The 17,700-nt window shown below is 37.3% G+C and overlaps 1 protein-coding gene across 2 annotated transcripts in view; it reads left to right on the top strand.

Moving 5' to 3' along the window:
* The window catches only part of UIMC1 (ubiquitin interaction motif containing 1), a 138,565-nt gene that overhangs the window by 92,940 nt on the left and 27,925 nt on the right, over positions 1–17,700 (top strand). For both annotated transcript variants that reach the window (XM_036995058.2, XM_073232656.1), the window contains 2 exons: positions 2,723–2,826; positions 7,548–7,701. In XM_036995058.2, coding sequence (XP_036850953.1) covers positions 2,723–2,826; positions 7,548–7,701 — 258 coding nt within the window. The remainder of the gene's footprint in view (positions 1–2,722; positions 2,827–7,547; positions 7,702–17,700) is intronic.

The raw sequence follows: 17,700 nt of genomic DNA, 5'->3' as shown, positions 1-17,700 counted from the left end.
TTTTATAATATGAAGAATTATTTTGTAATATAAGCTGCTATTTTCTAGGGAATTTGTTTTAGCTTACATTTTCTTTTTTGGCTTTTATTAAAAGTGGGGCCCATTATATTTATTAGTAACCTCATTCATGTGAGATTGAAGGACTTCTTCTTAATGTTTAAACTCTTTGGACAGGAAGTATTATACAAATGTTATCATAAGTCAAATCTAGTTTTCCCTTAGGTGTCTTGTAACTGGTCAGTGTCAGAGACTTACAGATTTCTTATTTCAAGTTTTTTTCCACAGAGACTCAAGCTTAGTTTACACATTAGTCTAGGGAAGTCCTGTAAATATTTTTAAACATTGGGCAGTGTATCATAAGGGCTTTTCTTTTTTTATTTTTGAAGTTGAACTATGTTGGTTTTTATTGAAAGTGGCTTCTTAATTTGGAATGTATTGGTATTACTTCCTAATGATACTCCTAAAGATCCTACTACGAGGGGCTCTGGTTTTGGCAGGAGCTCTCAGGAATGCTGTGTTGCCTTTATGAAAAGAAAGCTTTACCTTCTCTCTATCTGGAACTCTATCTTTCCATCCTGCTTGGAAGTCATTCAATCTGTATGCTTAGGATGATGGCATGTAACGTCACCTTGGGATCTTGCAGGAGGAACCTGCAAATACAATAATCTTAAAAGCCCTCGTAATAAGAGAGGAAAAATCAAGTCCTTCAGGAGTGAGGTTAGGTGACTTTTATGAGCATGACTTGCTGTCATTAGCTTGCTAATTAAATAATTAAGTCCAACTGTTTGCTGATACAAACTATTTCTAAATGAGATTGCAAAAGGTTTCCGTAACATTACTGTTCCTTTTGCTAAGAAAGTATAACTACTTCTCCATGGAGCCAGACTACTGAGTCACTTTCTAAATAAATATTTTAGAAACTATGTATCTAAATTGTCTGAAAAATTTGTTCTAAATGGGGGAAACACAGACTGAGTGTGGTAGGCCATCCTTCCTATTTTGTTTTGTCTCATATTTCTGACCTATTCCAAGGGTCTGATATTCAAAATTATAGCACCTTAACTTCATTGAAGAAGCAGGATTATAGAAGCACATTGTGCATGCTGTTAGTTTTGTTTATTTCTAAGGAGCTAATACCCTCCTAAATTGTCTTTAGTTGAACATTTAAAATATTCATAGAAATCTTAATTAAAGACCTTTATTATTACATTAGTATAAGTAACGAGTGGCTCTTCTTTCTAACAGACTGGATGTCGTTTTTGGTAATATCAGTGAAACTTGACAAAGAAGATTTTGAAGTTTATTCACTGTTAAGCCTGTTTTCCAACAAGGCAGTAAAATCTGTGTGTGTGTGTGTGTGTGTGTGCACATGTCCAATTTTCAAAAAATTATAATGCATTAAAATATAGGTAATATTAGAAATGTATTTCATCTTTCTTTGATGATTGAGAAGATACCTCAGTATCTTGCAGGTACTTTATTTGTCCAGTATTGGCCATTCATTGTATTTGTGAAGCATAGATTTACCAGTTAGGTGTATAGTGTGTACAGTGTAGATAACAGAGAACTTACTGGATTTGTGCTCTGAAATAAGTTTCTTTTCCAGATTTATTGTCCTTCTTTGAGGTATAGTTACTGTTCTTTTATATAATGATAGGTGTCTAGACTAGAGATTTGCAAACTTTTTCTATTAAAGACTAGGTAGTAAATATTTTAGGCTTTGTGGGCATACAGTCTGTTTAAACTGTTCAACTCTGCCATTTTAGCACTTCAAAAGCAACCTAGATAATACAAAGACGAATGAATATAGCTGTGTTCCATTGAAAGTTTATTTCCAAAACAGCAGCTAACTGGATTTGGCCCATGAGCTATAATTTGCTGACCCCTGAACTAGTCCATAAGAGATCCCATCTTACATCTTCTTGTGCGGTGTCTGTTACTTGTACAATGCCTGGAACTTGTTCCTAAATATTTTCTGAATAAGTGTTGAATGATTAGATGATGCCTAAAGAATGTATTAAAGAAAGGTATATCTTTGCCTAGACTGTATTTTCAATTTCTGCTCCCAATTTTTTATCTAATCATCCCTTTAACCTCAAAACTAACATCGGCAGTTTTTTGTTTTCTTTCAAAATAATACACTTTAAAACCAAAACTATACTGGAAAGAAGCCAAATGGATTAACTGTGATATATCCACACAGTGGAATACTACTCAGCAGAAAAAAGGAAATGAACTACTATTATGAATACAACACGGATGCTTCTCCAACCATTATACTAAATGAAAGAGTCAGACACAAAAGATGACACACTGTATGATTTCACTTATATAACATTCTAAAAAAGCAAAAACTGTAAGAACATAAAGTAGATTGGTCACTGCAAGGAGCCAGATAGTAAGAGATTGACTGCAAAGGGATACACGAGAACTTTTTAGGGTGCTAGAAATGTTGCATACCTCGATTGTGGTGGTTACATGGTATAAATTTGTCATCTATACATGATACTATGTATATGTTTGTCAGAGCTTATCAAACTCTATACTAAAAATTGTATGTAAATTATGTCTCAGTAGAGCTTTTAGAAGAAACAAACTAGGTCTCTGTTACCACTGTAGTATTATCACACCCTAAGCTAATTTAGGGGAAATAGGTGTTTGTTTTTTAAACTATGAAAATACAAAATGAAAATCAATGAGCTTTTAATTTTTTTAATTACAGAGACACAGCGAAGTTCCCCTGAAACTTTTGACCTTGAAAGAGAAGTCTCTCCTGGTAGCAGAGAGACTCCAGATGAAGTAAGACTAATAATGGCAGATAAGGAGGTGAATATTCTCTATAATTTTTTTCAGTGTTTTCTTTCTACTGATAGTCTCCTTTCTGATGCAACATTGACCTTGGCTGAAAAAGATTTAGGTGACAAAAAGTTGTAACTTTTGGGATACTTATCTCAGAGATTCTTATAGTTAAGATCAGTTCAACACTGTTTCTAAAAATAGTACCATTTCTTGAGTACTTTGATATGCTTTGTTATTTCTCTTATAGATGGGGAAATGGAGGCCTTAGGATGTTTAAAGTAATTTGCTCAAATTCAAACTGCTAATAATGGTAGAACTAGAATTTGAACACAGATTTTCTCCAAAGTCTTGAGGTATTTTCCATTACATACTGATAATGAACAATCTTGGAAAAATCACTATATTTACATTATGATATAACTTTCAGCCCTATTTCTAGATGACAATCAGAAATACAAAGTCAGGATAGCAGCATGATAAAATAAGCAAATCTCTATTTGCAGTTACCTTTCCTAATTTCACATGCCTGACATGAACCGTAAAGCTGATTGATATAAGTTCATACTTCTGATTAAGATTCTTAGTGTATATTTTTTAGTATATATTGAGTTTGATAAAACAACAACAGCTAAGAAATCTTTTAAAGAACTGAAGATCTTTAAAATATGTTGTGAAAAGCAGCATGAGAATTAAACTAATTTTTCTGTGGAAATAAAGATTTTGGTTTTGTTTGTGTATACTGTCTTATCCTAAGCACCTTAAAAAAGCTTCATTCTCTTATTCCTTTTTATGCTCCAGTTTTTTTGAAAACAGTTTTTACAGTAGAAGTTAGATCCCCTCTTTAGTCTCTGCACTACAAGTAACTGGGTAGAAATTCTGCTTTTGTGAATCATGCACACTGATTGGTTCCCTGGAACCTGATCTGTCACAACTGACACATCTAAGATTCCTTGATACCAGGGGTGCTAGGAAACATGATGATACTCCCTGTAGCAGAGCAACTGAGGACACATCATGCTAGATAATGTCAGAATGGCCTCAGATCCTTTTTTCCAGGGAGGGACCAAAACCTTCTAAATGGGGATGGGGAAACAGCATGTTAACATAATCATCCTAATTACAGTAGAAGCCCTGCAAGCTTTTAGTTAATCAAGGCTGATATTTTACCCATCCATGACTACAAAGGCCTGTTCTTTCTTTGGGGCAAAGAGGATGAACCCTGTTTAGAATTTATATAGCGTGTATGTCTGTGCCACTACAAATCGGATGGATGGAATTGTATGGCCTTCTTCACATTGAATGCCCTCTTTTCCATATTGCTGTTTGCTGATACCTGTGGATGTCGCTAAATAGTCTTAGAAGCTTCCATTAAGAGAAGTTAGAGATACTGTAGTTATTAAGTTGTTGAGTAATAATTTACTAGATACAAGTCATTTATTAGAAATACAGAATCTGAATATTTTGTGTGAACACACTTAGTATCACAATGGTTGTGTGCCCTTGGAATCTGTGTATAGGGTTATTTGTTCTAAAATGTCTTGTTTTATTGGGAGGTGGTGTGGTGTAGTGCAGAGAGCTTGAGCACTGGACTTAGGAGACATGGCTTTGAATCCCAGCCCCACGCTACTTTGTGACCTTGGACAAATTATTTAATTATTCATTTATTTGGCAGATACTATAGTTTGTATATTGTGTGAGAGTCATTCTTTTAGACTTCTAAGATACAAAGATCAATAATAAGAAAAAAATAGTCCCTGCCCTCAAAGGGTTCTGGTAAGGGAGTAGACAGGCACATAAAGGATTATTGTAATTATAACGTGGTCTGACAAATTTAATGATAGAGAGATGCCTGGAGCATTAGGGGAGCAGAGGAGAGGACTCGTTTTCTGAATTTCTGTTCTTCATATATAAAATAAAGACAAAGATAAATGATTTTACTGTGTTGTTCTGAAGATTAAATTAGATAAAGGATATAAAACATGGCAGAGATTGGGCACAAGTAGAGGTATGCATATGGAATCAGTTATTTTATTGCCTTTTAATATATTGTGGCTGTGCAGTGATAATAGCTTACTAATGACAGAGAATTGCTCAATAGTGTTCAAAGTATTTGGAATACCGTAGGAAAATTGTAGTCCCTCTTGATTTGATTTCCTGCAGTGGTCAGGTTCCTTTGGAAATGTTTTCTGAATATCTTGCCTAAGAGATTTCCCTAGTTGGAGTTCCAGATATTTTGTATTCAGAAGAGTTAATAGAAGTTACAATTAAATAGTTGGTCTAATCAGTTGGTTTTAAAGTAAACTATACTAAGAGTCTTATGGTAAGAGAGGAAATATCTAAATAGCTTTCTAAACTGCAAATAAACTGCATAGGAAAAGGGTAGGGGGTTTGTGATTTGAGGACATACTTTTATTTTTACTTGCTCCATTTCTTGAGGTGAGGTTTCTTTTGAGGTCAGAAGCTAAGGACCAACCTTTAAGAAGTCAAGATTTGTTATCCAACTACGTCTTTTGAGGTACAGTATTTTTAAAGACATAGAAGCAGCTCTGCAGAGGCCATATCCCTAACTACTGGTCCAATAAAAGCTGTTTCACTTGTATTTTTTCCTCTTGAGATTCCTCCATGATAGTTAATATTTAAATAAATCTTTTTAATGGTGCTGGAAAAAATCTTACTTTAACAATGTTCAGAAGCCTTCTGGGCTGCCTATGAATTTGATTGGAAGTGCTCTTGTATTTACAAAAAGACAATAACAGACTACTCCCTCTCAAATACATTAATAGTTGAATGTACATTTTCTGCACCTTATGGAGTTGGTGGTGACTACAAAGGAAGGAGGAGTATAGTGCTCCGTGTGAGCACCAGTGACATTTGTGTCGTATAACATTTCTGTGCTTCATGAACTTCAGAATGCCCAGTAATTGCTCAGTTGCCATTAACTTTCAGTAACTTAAAACTACTTGCAAATTTTAGGATGTATTGATTTTTTTCCCCTCTGCTCAAATGGCTATGCATAGATAAGACACCTTTTCCTTGTAAGATTTATGAACAGGGAAACCTGGCTTTGTGAGAGTCTAAGCTTGGAATAAATAACACTTAAAACTAAGAGATCCACTTGACTCTCCCCACCTCCTAGAGAAGAATAATAGAACCTAATAGTCTCCCAACACCTGGTAGGGTCAGTGTCTAAACAAAGTGCATGGGGTGCTTTTTGCTTTTGCCACAACACGGTGGAGTGGAGATACTGAAGGTTTTGGTGCCACACAGGCCTGGGTTTGAATCTAGATTGTCCACTTCCCAACTTGTGATCAGCAGGTTACCATGCCTTCCCAAGCTGCAATTGCTTTTGTAATACTGGAACTAGTGATACCTGTGCCAGTTGGTTTCTGTGAAGGTTGTTTAGGGAAACTGCTTGGCCAAGCCTGATGTACTATAGAAACTCCACCACTATTGGTTCTTCCCTCATCTTTCTTTTTTTAATTTTTTCTTTCAGAGTGTCTTTTTAAGTAAAAGGCAGTTGTGCTGAAAACATTTTCTGGCATTTGTAGGAACTGTTTGACCTGGTATCTAGTTGACCTATTTCCCTCTCTGTTGGATTGCATTCACAAGCAGTAGATTTTAGGGATGGCCTAAATTTAGGAACTGAAAAAACCCTGGTTACGTCAGAGCTCAGATTATATACCCATTGCAGTTTCGGTACTGTTCTTGTACCAGAAGAGGGTTCATTTTTTTTTCCTGTAGTAAGGCATATGACAACCTCAGTGCTCCTTGCTCTTAAGTGGGAGCAGTGGCTGTGCAGGACAGTTTCACATTGATTGGATAGGACGTGCTGTCCTTTAAAGCAAGTGTTAGGCAGTAGTGCTGCAGTGCTCACGCCTACTGTTGAATTAATCACTGCAGAGTTCTCAGCTCTGACCTGTAAAGGTAAAATGAAACTGCCTCAGAGACACCGGTGATGATGGAAAAATGACTATGAAACACTGAGAGGAGTAAGAAAGATAAGGAATGGCCTTGACGAAATTGTCTTAATGACTTTTCTTTGAGTGTTCTTAAGTATTTGGGTTTTAGCTGTGTTTTCTCATTTAATCCAGAAGTGACAAATAAAACACAAGAGGTGGTATGTCTTACTGGTCTAAGCTGAAGCCAAGGTTTCTTAACTTAAATTTTAGTTGTGCTTCTTTTGCTTGTAACTCTTGTTTACTTGTGTCTGAAGCCACTTATGTGATCACAGTTCTTTTGTGAGATTGAAAATCTTTCTTTAGAATGCTGTTGATTGATATACAGGTAGTTTGCCTCAGCACACACAGCATACTGACCCAGTGATGACAGTGTCATACAGTGTGATGTAGAGGAATGCCCTCAGGTTTTGGAACCAGATAGTCCTTGGTTTGAATTTCATTTCTGCTGCTTATTTGTTTTGTAACTGTGAACAAGTTGCTTTACTGTTTTGACCAAATGTTTTTCTCATGGGAAAAAAAGAAAAAAGGGTATATTAATACCTTTGTAAGATTACTGTGAGAATTAAATGAGTATTACATTCAGAGTGCTTAGCACATAGTAGGCAGGCACTGAGTAAGTATTAACTATATCCGTGTATCTTCCAATCCTCATTCATGAACTGGTGAACTGATTGGTATTGTCTCTTTTAAAGTAAATGAAATAAGGGATAGAATCTCTTGCAGTTCTTTGAGGGAAAGTGTATTTTATAAAGTAAAGCTGTTATAATAGCTGTTTAATGTATTCTTCAGGTTGGTAACAGGGAAGATGCTGAGAAGGAAATACCTACTTCTGCCTTCTTACCTGATGCCCAGGTATCCTGTCCACTGTGTGACCAGAGCTTTCCACCTTCAAAGATTGAGCAACATGCCATGTACTGCAATGGGCTGATGGGGCAAGATACAGGTAACAACTTATCAGGACAGCCAAACTCTTTTCTTTGTGTGGTGGTTTTGTAATCCTATATACAATACAGCACAGAAAAAGCAGATAAATCTTTAAAGTCAAAGTTGTTGGGTTTTTTCTTTCTACCTAGCTAATTCTCTAGTACTTTTCATATTCTTTATTACTTTGGCAGCTATGCTATTTTATTGCCCATATCTCAAGGAGAAGGGGAAGGGAAGAATCTTTCATCTTTTAATGTTTGAACTTTGCTATAGATAGGCCAAAAATCAGTGTGATGCCATAGACCTTGCATTTCAGCTTAATGTATTTTGTTTTAAAAATTAGAAATATAATAAAGACAAATCTAGAATACTACCAACTTCTTTTCAACACCAACTTATATACCTAGAACCAGAAATGTGATTCTTCTCTATCACCTATTGCCTTCCTATTTAATTTTAATTTATCCAGATATTTTGGAATACTTTTTTTTAATGGTTCTAGACCTTATGTGGGTTACAGAATTTTAAGACAAGCTTTCTGCCATTAAGGAGCTTGCAGTCTCATTGGGGTGATAAACATTAACCTAAGAAATTAATTACAAGATGACACAAAGTGAATGATCATTTACTCATATGAATGTCCCTGACAGTGAGTGCTATAGGAAGGAGGAGAGCCACAGTGAGTGGGGATGATGCCTTAGAGAGGGTAGGCCTAGATTGGGCTGTGAAGGCTGGATAGGTTTGGATAAACCCTAGGAAACTAGGGAGCCCTTTATCTTCCTATCGGTTAGGTAAGATAGGAAGCAAGGGAAACAGCCACTAAACAACAGCTTCCTCTTGATCTTCTTAGTAGTGTTAGCTTGCCAACTTAAATTACCCTCTCTGGTGACATTTTAGGCTCTGCGAGAGAATTTGGAGCCGGGAGTCGTCACTAAAACTATCCCACTCTCTGCTTACTCCTCTAATTTCTAGGAACAGGTTTGAGGATGTAGGTGAGGTGAGGAAGTAGTTTAGAGGAATTATGCAAAGCACCTACTAGTTTGCCTGGTATATAGTAGATCCTCAGTAAGTTGCTCTCTTTATTTGGTCTCTCCACCAGCTTGCCTGCTCCTGTCTTCTTTGCCAGAGGTACTAGTGATTGTTCTGATTCCTCTCAGCTTTAAGTCTGATGACAGAGGCCAGACCCTCAGCCTAGTTTTTTAATCTTTCGTAAAAGGAGGCCTCTCCTACTATGGAAGGGAAAGAGTTACTCTTGAAGACATAAAACCAAGACTGGTAGACTTTAGCCCACTGCTTAAAAGGATGGGAATAAGACAGAGGACTTACCTCCCAGAGTTTAGTATACATCTTTCCCTTCCTTCCTGTTTTCCTGTGAATCTGATCCTAGACATGCTTGGGTTGGTTGTGTAAAATAAATTGTAATTAGAGTCATTTACCTGAAGTGTCTACCATTTATGCCTAGTTACCGTGCAGCACAATAACAGTTATGCATATCATTAAATATATGTCTGATTAACTTTGCTGTGTAAGTTTTATATGATTATAATACTACACTCTGGATAAGTTTGCTCAGTTTGTTGCTTAATGACATGGCTATCTGTTTACAACTGGAAAAAATTAGAGAGTGTTTGAGGGGAGGGGATTTGCTAAATTAGATTAGAACAGAGGCAGCTTGCCTTTGCATTTCCTTTCCGGGAAATGTCTTTGAGACAATTTTTATTTAAACACCTAGGAAGAAATAGGCTCTCCATTTATTCATTCAATAAATATTTACTAAGTACCTACTATATACCAGATATAGTAAACAAGATATACAAAGTCCCAATTCTCATGGAGCTTATATTCTAGTAGTGGGATACTGACACTAAACAAAAATACAATATATCAAGTGGTGTATAAGCATTTTAGAGAAAAAAAGCAAAGGAAAAGCAGAATAGGGAGTACTAAGGGCAGGAGGTAACAATTTAAATTGGGTGATCAGGAAAAGTCTCATTGAGAAGGTGGCATGTGAGCAGAGACCTAAAGAAAGTGAGGGAATAAGTTAAAAGAATTTTGAGGTCTTAAGGAGGATGTGTTACAGGCAGAGGAACAGTTAAGTGCAAAGATTCTGAGGCCTGAACAGGCTTGGTATATATGAGGAATGACAAAGAAGCCAGTGTGGCTAGAGTGGAGTAAGTGAGGAAGAGATAACAATGAGATCAGAGAGGTTATTGGGGAGGGGACAAGTGGACAGATCACATAGGGCTCTTAGGCCATTATAAGGACTTTAGCTTTTACTGTAAGGAAACGAAGAACCACTGGAGGAACTTGAGCAAAGAGTGAATTAACTAATATTTGAGCAAAGGCACGCTCTGGCTGCAGTGTGAATAGATTGTTGGGGTCAGGGACAAGGGGGGAAGCTGGGAGAACAGTCATCATTTTATTTTTGGTAATAGAGTGGAAGAAACAAGGGCAGTGGAATTAGGCAGATCCGAATTTAAATTTCAACCGTAATACTTGTCATCTGGGTAATGTGAGAGATTACCTTACCTCTTTGAGGATCAGGTGCCTTGTTTGTAAAATTAGTTTGACATGATCAGGATTGTCATAAGAATCAGAGACCATTTTATAAAGTACTTAGCACTGTATCTGGCATGCAATAGATATTCAATAAATAGTTGCTGCTGTTATTATTGAATATTCTCTCTGCCTGTGTGGTCTTTCTGAGGTATGCATTTCTGTGTGCTAATACATAAAGGATAAGCCATTAGCCAGGTAGAGCTAAGGGAAAGATGAAAGGCAAGGAAAGACATGAGAGTCAAAGTGGTAAGAATAAGCTAGTGAGAAATAGTAGATCATGAGTTAGGGAAGCCAAAAGCGTTAACTGTATACACTTTAGGCCTCAATATGGGGGTGTGGTGTAGAGTCAGGATACTGCCAACAATGGATTTTCTCTTCACAGATACTTCCTGGAAAAATGATGGTGGGTAAGTGGGTAGGTGGAGGTTAAGAGTCCTTGTTAAAGGTTTGCCTGAGAGCTAACAGAAGGACTGAGGCCTAGAATAGGCTTGATTTGAGTGGCTCAGCAAAAATCCTAAGACCCGAACATCTCTAAAACATTTCTTAAATTAGACAAAGTTTGGCTTTTTCTGTTTTATATTCCTAAATCCACCTAGCTGAATGTAATTTTTACCTCATTCAGTCTTCTCAGTTTTATTAATGTGGCTGTTGTGGTACTCACGATGATTAGATTAAGTGTATTGTATTGACACCTACCTAACTGATGAGGTGTTAACAATTGGGAAATAGCATAGGTTTGGTAGAAATAACATGGATTTTGGAGACAGACTGACCTGTGGGACGATTTACAATCCAAACACACTGAGATTACAGTGTAGTTGGGTAGATAAGACATGCAAATAAATAACTGTAACTCAAGGTTAAAACTACTAAGGGACATACATTCCTGTGGTGTTTCAGAGGAAATATGGTTAGAGATTGAGAGGAAAGGACATTAATGTAAAAGAACAGTAGACAAAATTCACATAAATAGAAAAATATGAAGGGTGTACAGGAAAGCAAACAATGCAGTGTGGTTAGTATAGGCATTATTATGCAAGGGAATAGGCAACTGGAGAGTGACATGTAATTTGAGTTATGTATGTTAATATGGGGCAAAGTTCTTTTTTTTTCCAACTGTAAAATAATTATTTGTGTTTACTCCAATGTAGACTCTTGTCTGCAGGTGTTAGAAATATAATTTAACTAACCTTAAGCAAAATAGAGAAATTAGTTGGTGTAATAATTGGGAAGTCTGGTGTAGGTTTAAGGCAGAGCTGGATCTAGGAGCTCAGGTGATGTCTCTCCATCTTTTGATGTCATTTGTCTCTATTTAGTAGAAGGCTTTTTTCTAGGGGTAATCAGAATGTCTGCCAGCAGCCATAGACTTTTAGCTTTTAATGGGAAAGAGTTCTTTCTCCTGAGACACCCTATGTCATTCTAGAGAAAGACTCTGATAGGCTTTATTTGATTTAAGTATCCGCTCCTGGTCTAGTTAGTATAACGAAGTGGATAGGTATATATTGTTTGTCAGAACAAGTACCAGAAAACCCTAATAGAATCTATCAGAAAATTCTATCAATCACAATAACAGAGAATACCATTAATAGTCGGTTTAACGTACAGGGTTTCTTTTTCTCACATAACAAGATGTCTAAAGTGAGGCAGTTGCCCAGTGATGTAATGAGAACTCAGGCTTTTCTCTTTTGGCTCTATAATCCTTGACTTGTGACTTACTGACTTATGGTTTTAAGATGGCTGTTTGTATCTCTAGACTTCATGTCTGTGTCACAGGGAGGAAGAAGAGGAAAAGGTAAAGAGGCATGACTATAAATTTTGACTACTGTAATCTAGTACTTGTTGCTATAATCATGGAATTCAGTTTATTTCAAATTGTGGTGAAATTAGGTCATTTATAAATTGTCTTTTTATGTGTTTACGTCTTTGTGTAAAATAATACTATGTCTGAAATAATTGATTAGAACAGTGATTCAACTTAACAAAAATGGTTGTGTTCTACTATTAGTGAAGTATTGTGATAGGTGCTGGGGGTGCTCAAAGGTGGTAAGGGATATGATGTGAAACTGAATGGTACCTCAAATTTGTATTTAAGGAATTCACAGTCCAGTGAGACAAACAGACTTACAACTGAGTATGATACAAATCAGTTGAAGTACTAGAGGCACTGCCTATTCACAGAGGTGGAAGGGATTACTTCTAACTGGTGAGAAAAAGAATAGTCAGTCTTAAGTGTTCTCCCAATGTCAGTATGAGTTTTTTACCTTTTTTTTTTCTGTTAAAGATACACATCTAAAAAGCAATGAACCTTGTAGTGTATAACTTGTCTTCAGTTTCTCATAAGAGTTGTTTCTTTAAACTGGATTACCAGAAGTGGAATTACTAGATTATATGTATAAAGTTTTAAGATTGCTTTCTGGAAAGATTATACTCATTTCAATTCTTTTTATTTTGGTATCATTAATCTACAATTACATGAGGAACATTATGTTTACTAAACGCCCCCATCATCAAGTTCCCCCTACATACCCCATTGCAGTCACTTTCCATCAGCGTAGTAAGATGCTGTAGAATCACTACTTGTCTTCTCTGTGTTGTACAGCCCTCCCAGTGCCCCCCTGCAACATTATGCATGCTAATCGTAATGCACCCTTTCTTTCCCACCTCCCCCTTATCCCTCCCTTCCCACCCATTCTCCCCAGTCCCTTTCCCTATTAGTCCATTCTTGGGTTCTGTGAGTCTGCTGCTGTTTTGTTCCTTCAGTTTTTGCTTTGTTCTTATACTCCACAGATGAGTGAAATCATTTGATACTTGTCTTTCTCCGCCTGGCTTATTTCACTGAGCATAATACCCTCTAGCTCCATCCACGTTGTTGCAAATGGTAGGATTTGTTTTCTTCTTATGGCTGAATAATATTCCATTGTGTATATGTACAACATTTTCTTTATCCATTCATCTACTGATGGACACTTAGGTTGCTTCCATTTCTTGGCTATTGTGAATAGTGCTGCGATAAACATAGGGGTGCATATGTCTTTTTCAAACAGGGCTGCTGCATTCTTAGGGTAAATTCCTATGAGTGGAATTCCTGGGTCAAATGGTATTTCTATTATTTTTTTTTTTTTTTTTTTTTTTTTTTTTTTTGAGAGGGCATCTCTCATATTTATTGATCAAATGGTTGTTAACAACAATAAAATTCAGTATAGGGGGGTCAATGCTCAATGTACAATCATTAATCCATCTCAAGCCTAATTCTCGTCAGTCTCCAATCTTCTGAAGCATAACGAACAAGTTCTTACATGGTGAACGAATTCTTACAGAGTGAATAAATTCTTACATGGTGAACAGTACAAGGGCATTCATCACAGAAACTTTCGGTTTTGATCATGCAATATGACCTATAAACCATCAGGTCAAATATGAATATTCATTTGATTTTTGTACTTGATTTATATGTTGATCCCACATTTCTCCTATTATTATTATTATTTTTATTTTTAATAAAATGCTGAAGTGGTAGGTAGATGCAAGATAAAGGTAGAAAACATAGTTTAGTGCTGTAAGAAGGCAAATGTAGATGATCAGATGATCAGGTGTGTGCCTATGGACTAAGTATTAATCCAGGCTAGACAAGGGCAGCAAGACATCCACGGATGCAGAAGATTTCTCTCAAAGCAGGGGGGGGTGAGGTTCTGAGCCTCACCTCTGTTGATCCCCAAATTCTCACCTGATGGCCCCCCTGCGACTGTGCCTGTCTTAGGTTGTTCCTCCCTTGAGGAATCTTACCCGTCTCTGGCTAACCAGTCATCTTCCGGGGCCATACAGGGAAATGTAAAGTTGGTAAGTGAGAGAGAAGCCATATTGTTTGCAAAGGTTAGCTTTTAACTTCTTTGCAGATTTATGCCCTGTGGCTTCTATGCCCAGCACTTGTCTCGAGGTATCTTTACCACCTGGAGGAATTATGATACTCGGTAAATTCGATATGAGGCACGAATTCTATTTAAGGTTTGTAATTAGGAAGGAAGAAGAAAAGCTATAGATGTAGCATATGAAGGAAACTTGGGAGGATTGATTATTTCTTTGACATATCTTCTTGTATAGTACCTTAAGTATGTACAGGTTTTAAACTACTAACTAATTTGCACACACATATTAACATAATAGGAATACGGTGACATAAACAAAGCAAATCTATAATTACCAGCCATCTCCAGTGAAGCCAAGAAAACCATTTAGGCACCCTAGGCATTTGTGAAAATTTATCTATGATATGATGGATATTTTCCAACTGTACTTGAACCATCAGACAAATTAAAGCAGCCCATTTCTGGGATCTGTTCACATCCCATATGTTCTTTTAACCATAGATAGTCTATAGTCATGAGATTTTGGGGTGCTACAACTTGCACCCCTCCCAACTCCTGGTTGAGTTCCAACAGTACAGATCCAGTCAAATTCGTTGTCTCACTGTATGCACATGCCAGCCTAGACATCTCCCTCCTCCTTCTTATGGCAAGTCCAGGAGACGGTGGGCTGGATGCAGCCACAACCGCAGCATCGTCCGGATCCCTGTGGAGGCTTTTTGATGATCATCCCCCGGCACGAGTCCTCCAGAGAGTGCTGATGCCGGAAGCTCCTCCTCATATCGTATCTTAGTTCATTTTCTGGGTATCCAAGCTAGGCCTTGATCTTCTGCGTAGAAACAAACAGACCCTTTGCCCACACTTTGATATGCCCTCTATACCACTGTGCAGAACTCATTGGAGGACAGCACACAGTAACTGCTTTTTTTTTTTTTTTTTTTTAATTAAGAGAAAGGAATATTATCAGAAAAGAGTACCTCCATAGCTGATCATCTGACACCCTTTAAGTGATCAACATTAAGGATATTTAAAGCATGCGTTGATCTTTGATTTACCAATAGTTTTATCCTGTTAAGGAGTAATCCCCCTTTTCTTTCTTTCTTTCTTTTTTTTTTTTTTAAATTTTTAATCTACACTTACCTGAAGAATACTATGTTTACTATGCTCTCCCCTATATCAGGTCCCCCCTAACAACCACATTACGGTTACTGTCCATCAGCTTAGCAAAATGTGGTAGAGTCACTACTTGTCCTCTCTGTGTTGTGCAGCCCTCCCTCCCCTTTCTCCCTCCCCCCCATGCATGCTAATCTTAATACCCCCCTTCTTCTTCCCCCCCCTTATCCCTCCCTGCCCACCCATCCTCCCCAGTTCCTTTCCCTTTGGTACCTGTTAGTCCATTTTTGGGTTCTGTAATTCTGCTGCTGTTTTGTTCCTTCAGTTTTTCCTTTGTTCCTATACTCCTCAGATGAGTGAAATCATTTGGTATTTCTCTTTCTCCGCTTGGCTTATTTCACTGAGCATAATACTCTCCAGCTCCATCCATGTTGCTGCAAATGGTTGGATTTTTCCACTTCTTATGGCTGAGTAGTATTCCATTGTGTATATGTACCACATCTTCTTTATCCATTCATCTACAGATGGACATTTAGGTTGCTTCCAATTCTTGGCTATTGTAAATAGTGCTGCGATAAACATAGGAGTGCATCTGTCTTTCTCAAACTTGATTGCTGTGTTCTTAGGGTAAATTCCTAGGAGTGGAATTCCTGGGTCAAATGGTAGGTCTGTTTTGAGCATTTTGATGCACCTCCATACTGCTTTCCACAATGGTTGAACTAATTTACATTCCCACCAGCAGTGTAGGAGGGTTCCCCTTTCTCCACAGCCTCGCCAACATTTGTTGTTGTTTGTCTTTTGGATGGCAGCTATCCTTACTGGTGTGAGGTGATACCTCATTGTAGTTTTAATTTGCATTTCTCTGATAATTAGCGATGTGGAGCATCTTTTCATGTGTCTCTTGGCCATCTGTATTTCTTTTTTGGAGAACTGTCTGTTCAGTTCCTCTGCCCATTTTTTAATTGGGTTATTCGTTTTTTGTTTGTTGAGGCGTGTGAGCTCTTTATATATTCTGGACGTCAAGCCTTTATCAGATCTGTCATTTTCAAATATATTCTCCCATACTGTAGGGTTCCTTTTTGTTCTATTGATGGTGTCTTTCGCTGTACAGAAGCTTTTCAGCTTAATGTAGTCCCACTTGCTCATTTTTGCTGTTGTTTTCCTTGCCCGGGGAGATATGTTCAAGAAGAGATCACTCATGTTTATGTCTAAGAGGTTTTTGCCTATGTTTTTTTCCAAGAGTTTAATGGTTTCGTGACTTACATTCAGGTCTTTGATCCATTTTGAGTTTACCTTTGTATATGGGGTTAGACAATGGTCCAGTTTCATTCTCCTACATGTAGCTGTCCAGTTTTGCCAGCACCATCTGTTGAAGAGACTGTCATTTTGCCATTGTATGTCCATGGCTCCTTTATCAAATATTAATTGACCATATATGTTTGGGTTAATTTCTGGGGTCTCTAATCTGTTCCACTGGTCTGTGGCTCTGTTCTTGTGCCAGTACCAAATTGTCTTGATTACTATGGCTTTGTAGTAGAGCTTGAAGTTGGGGAGTGAGATCCCCCCTACTTTATTCTTCTTTTTCAGGATTGCTTTGGCTATTCGGGGTCTTTGGTGTTTCCATATGAATTTTTGAATTATTTGTTCCAATTCATTGAAGAATGTTGCTGGTAATTTGAGAGGGATTGCATCAAATTTGTATATTGCTTTCGGCAGGATGGCCATTTTGACGATATTAATTCTTCCTAGCCATGAGCATGGGATGAGTTTCCATTTATTAGTGTCCCCTTTAATTTCTCTTAAGAGTGACTTGTAGTTTTCAGAGTATAAGTCTTTCACTTCCTTGGTTAGGTTTATTCCTAGGTATTTTATTCTTTTTGATGCAATGGTGAATGGAATTGTTTTCCTGATTTCTCTTTCTATTGATTCGTTGTTAGTGTATAGGAAAGCTACAGATTTCTGTGTGTTGATTTTGTATCCTGCAACTTTGCTGTATTCCGATATCAGTTCTAGTAGTTTTGGAGTGGAGTCTTTAGGGTTTTTTATGTACAGTATCATATCATCTGCAAATAGTGACAGTTTAACTTCTTCTTTACCAATCTGGATTCCTTGTATTTCTTTGTTTTGTCTGATTGCCGTGGCTAGGACCTCCAGTACTATGTTAAATAACAGTGGGGAGAGTGGGCATCCCTGTCTGGTTCCCGATCTCAGTGGAAATGCTTTCAGCTTCTCGCTGTTCAGTATAATGCTGGCTGTGGGTTTATCATATATGGCCTTTATTATGTTGAGGTACTTGCCCTCTATTCCCATTTTGCTGAGAGTTTTTATCATGAATGGATGTTGAATTTTGTCAAATGCTTTTTCAGCATCTATGGAGATGATCATGTGGTTTTTGTCTTTCTTTTTGTTGATGTGGTGGATGATGTTGATGGATTTTCGAATGTTGTACCATCCTTGCATCCCTGGGATGAACCCCACTTGGTCAT

The sequence above is a fragment of the Manis javanica genome, chromosome 1 (genome assembly GCF_040802235.1).
Source record: "Manis javanica isolate MJ-LG chromosome 1, MJ_LKY, whole genome shotgun sequence".
In the NCBI taxonomy this organism is placed as follows: domain Eukaryota; kingdom Metazoa; phylum Chordata; class Mammalia; order Pholidota; family Manidae; genus Manis; species Manis javanica.
The sequence above is the reverse complement of the archived record's forward strand: the minus strand, read 5'-3'. Positions and strand labels throughout refer to the sequence as shown.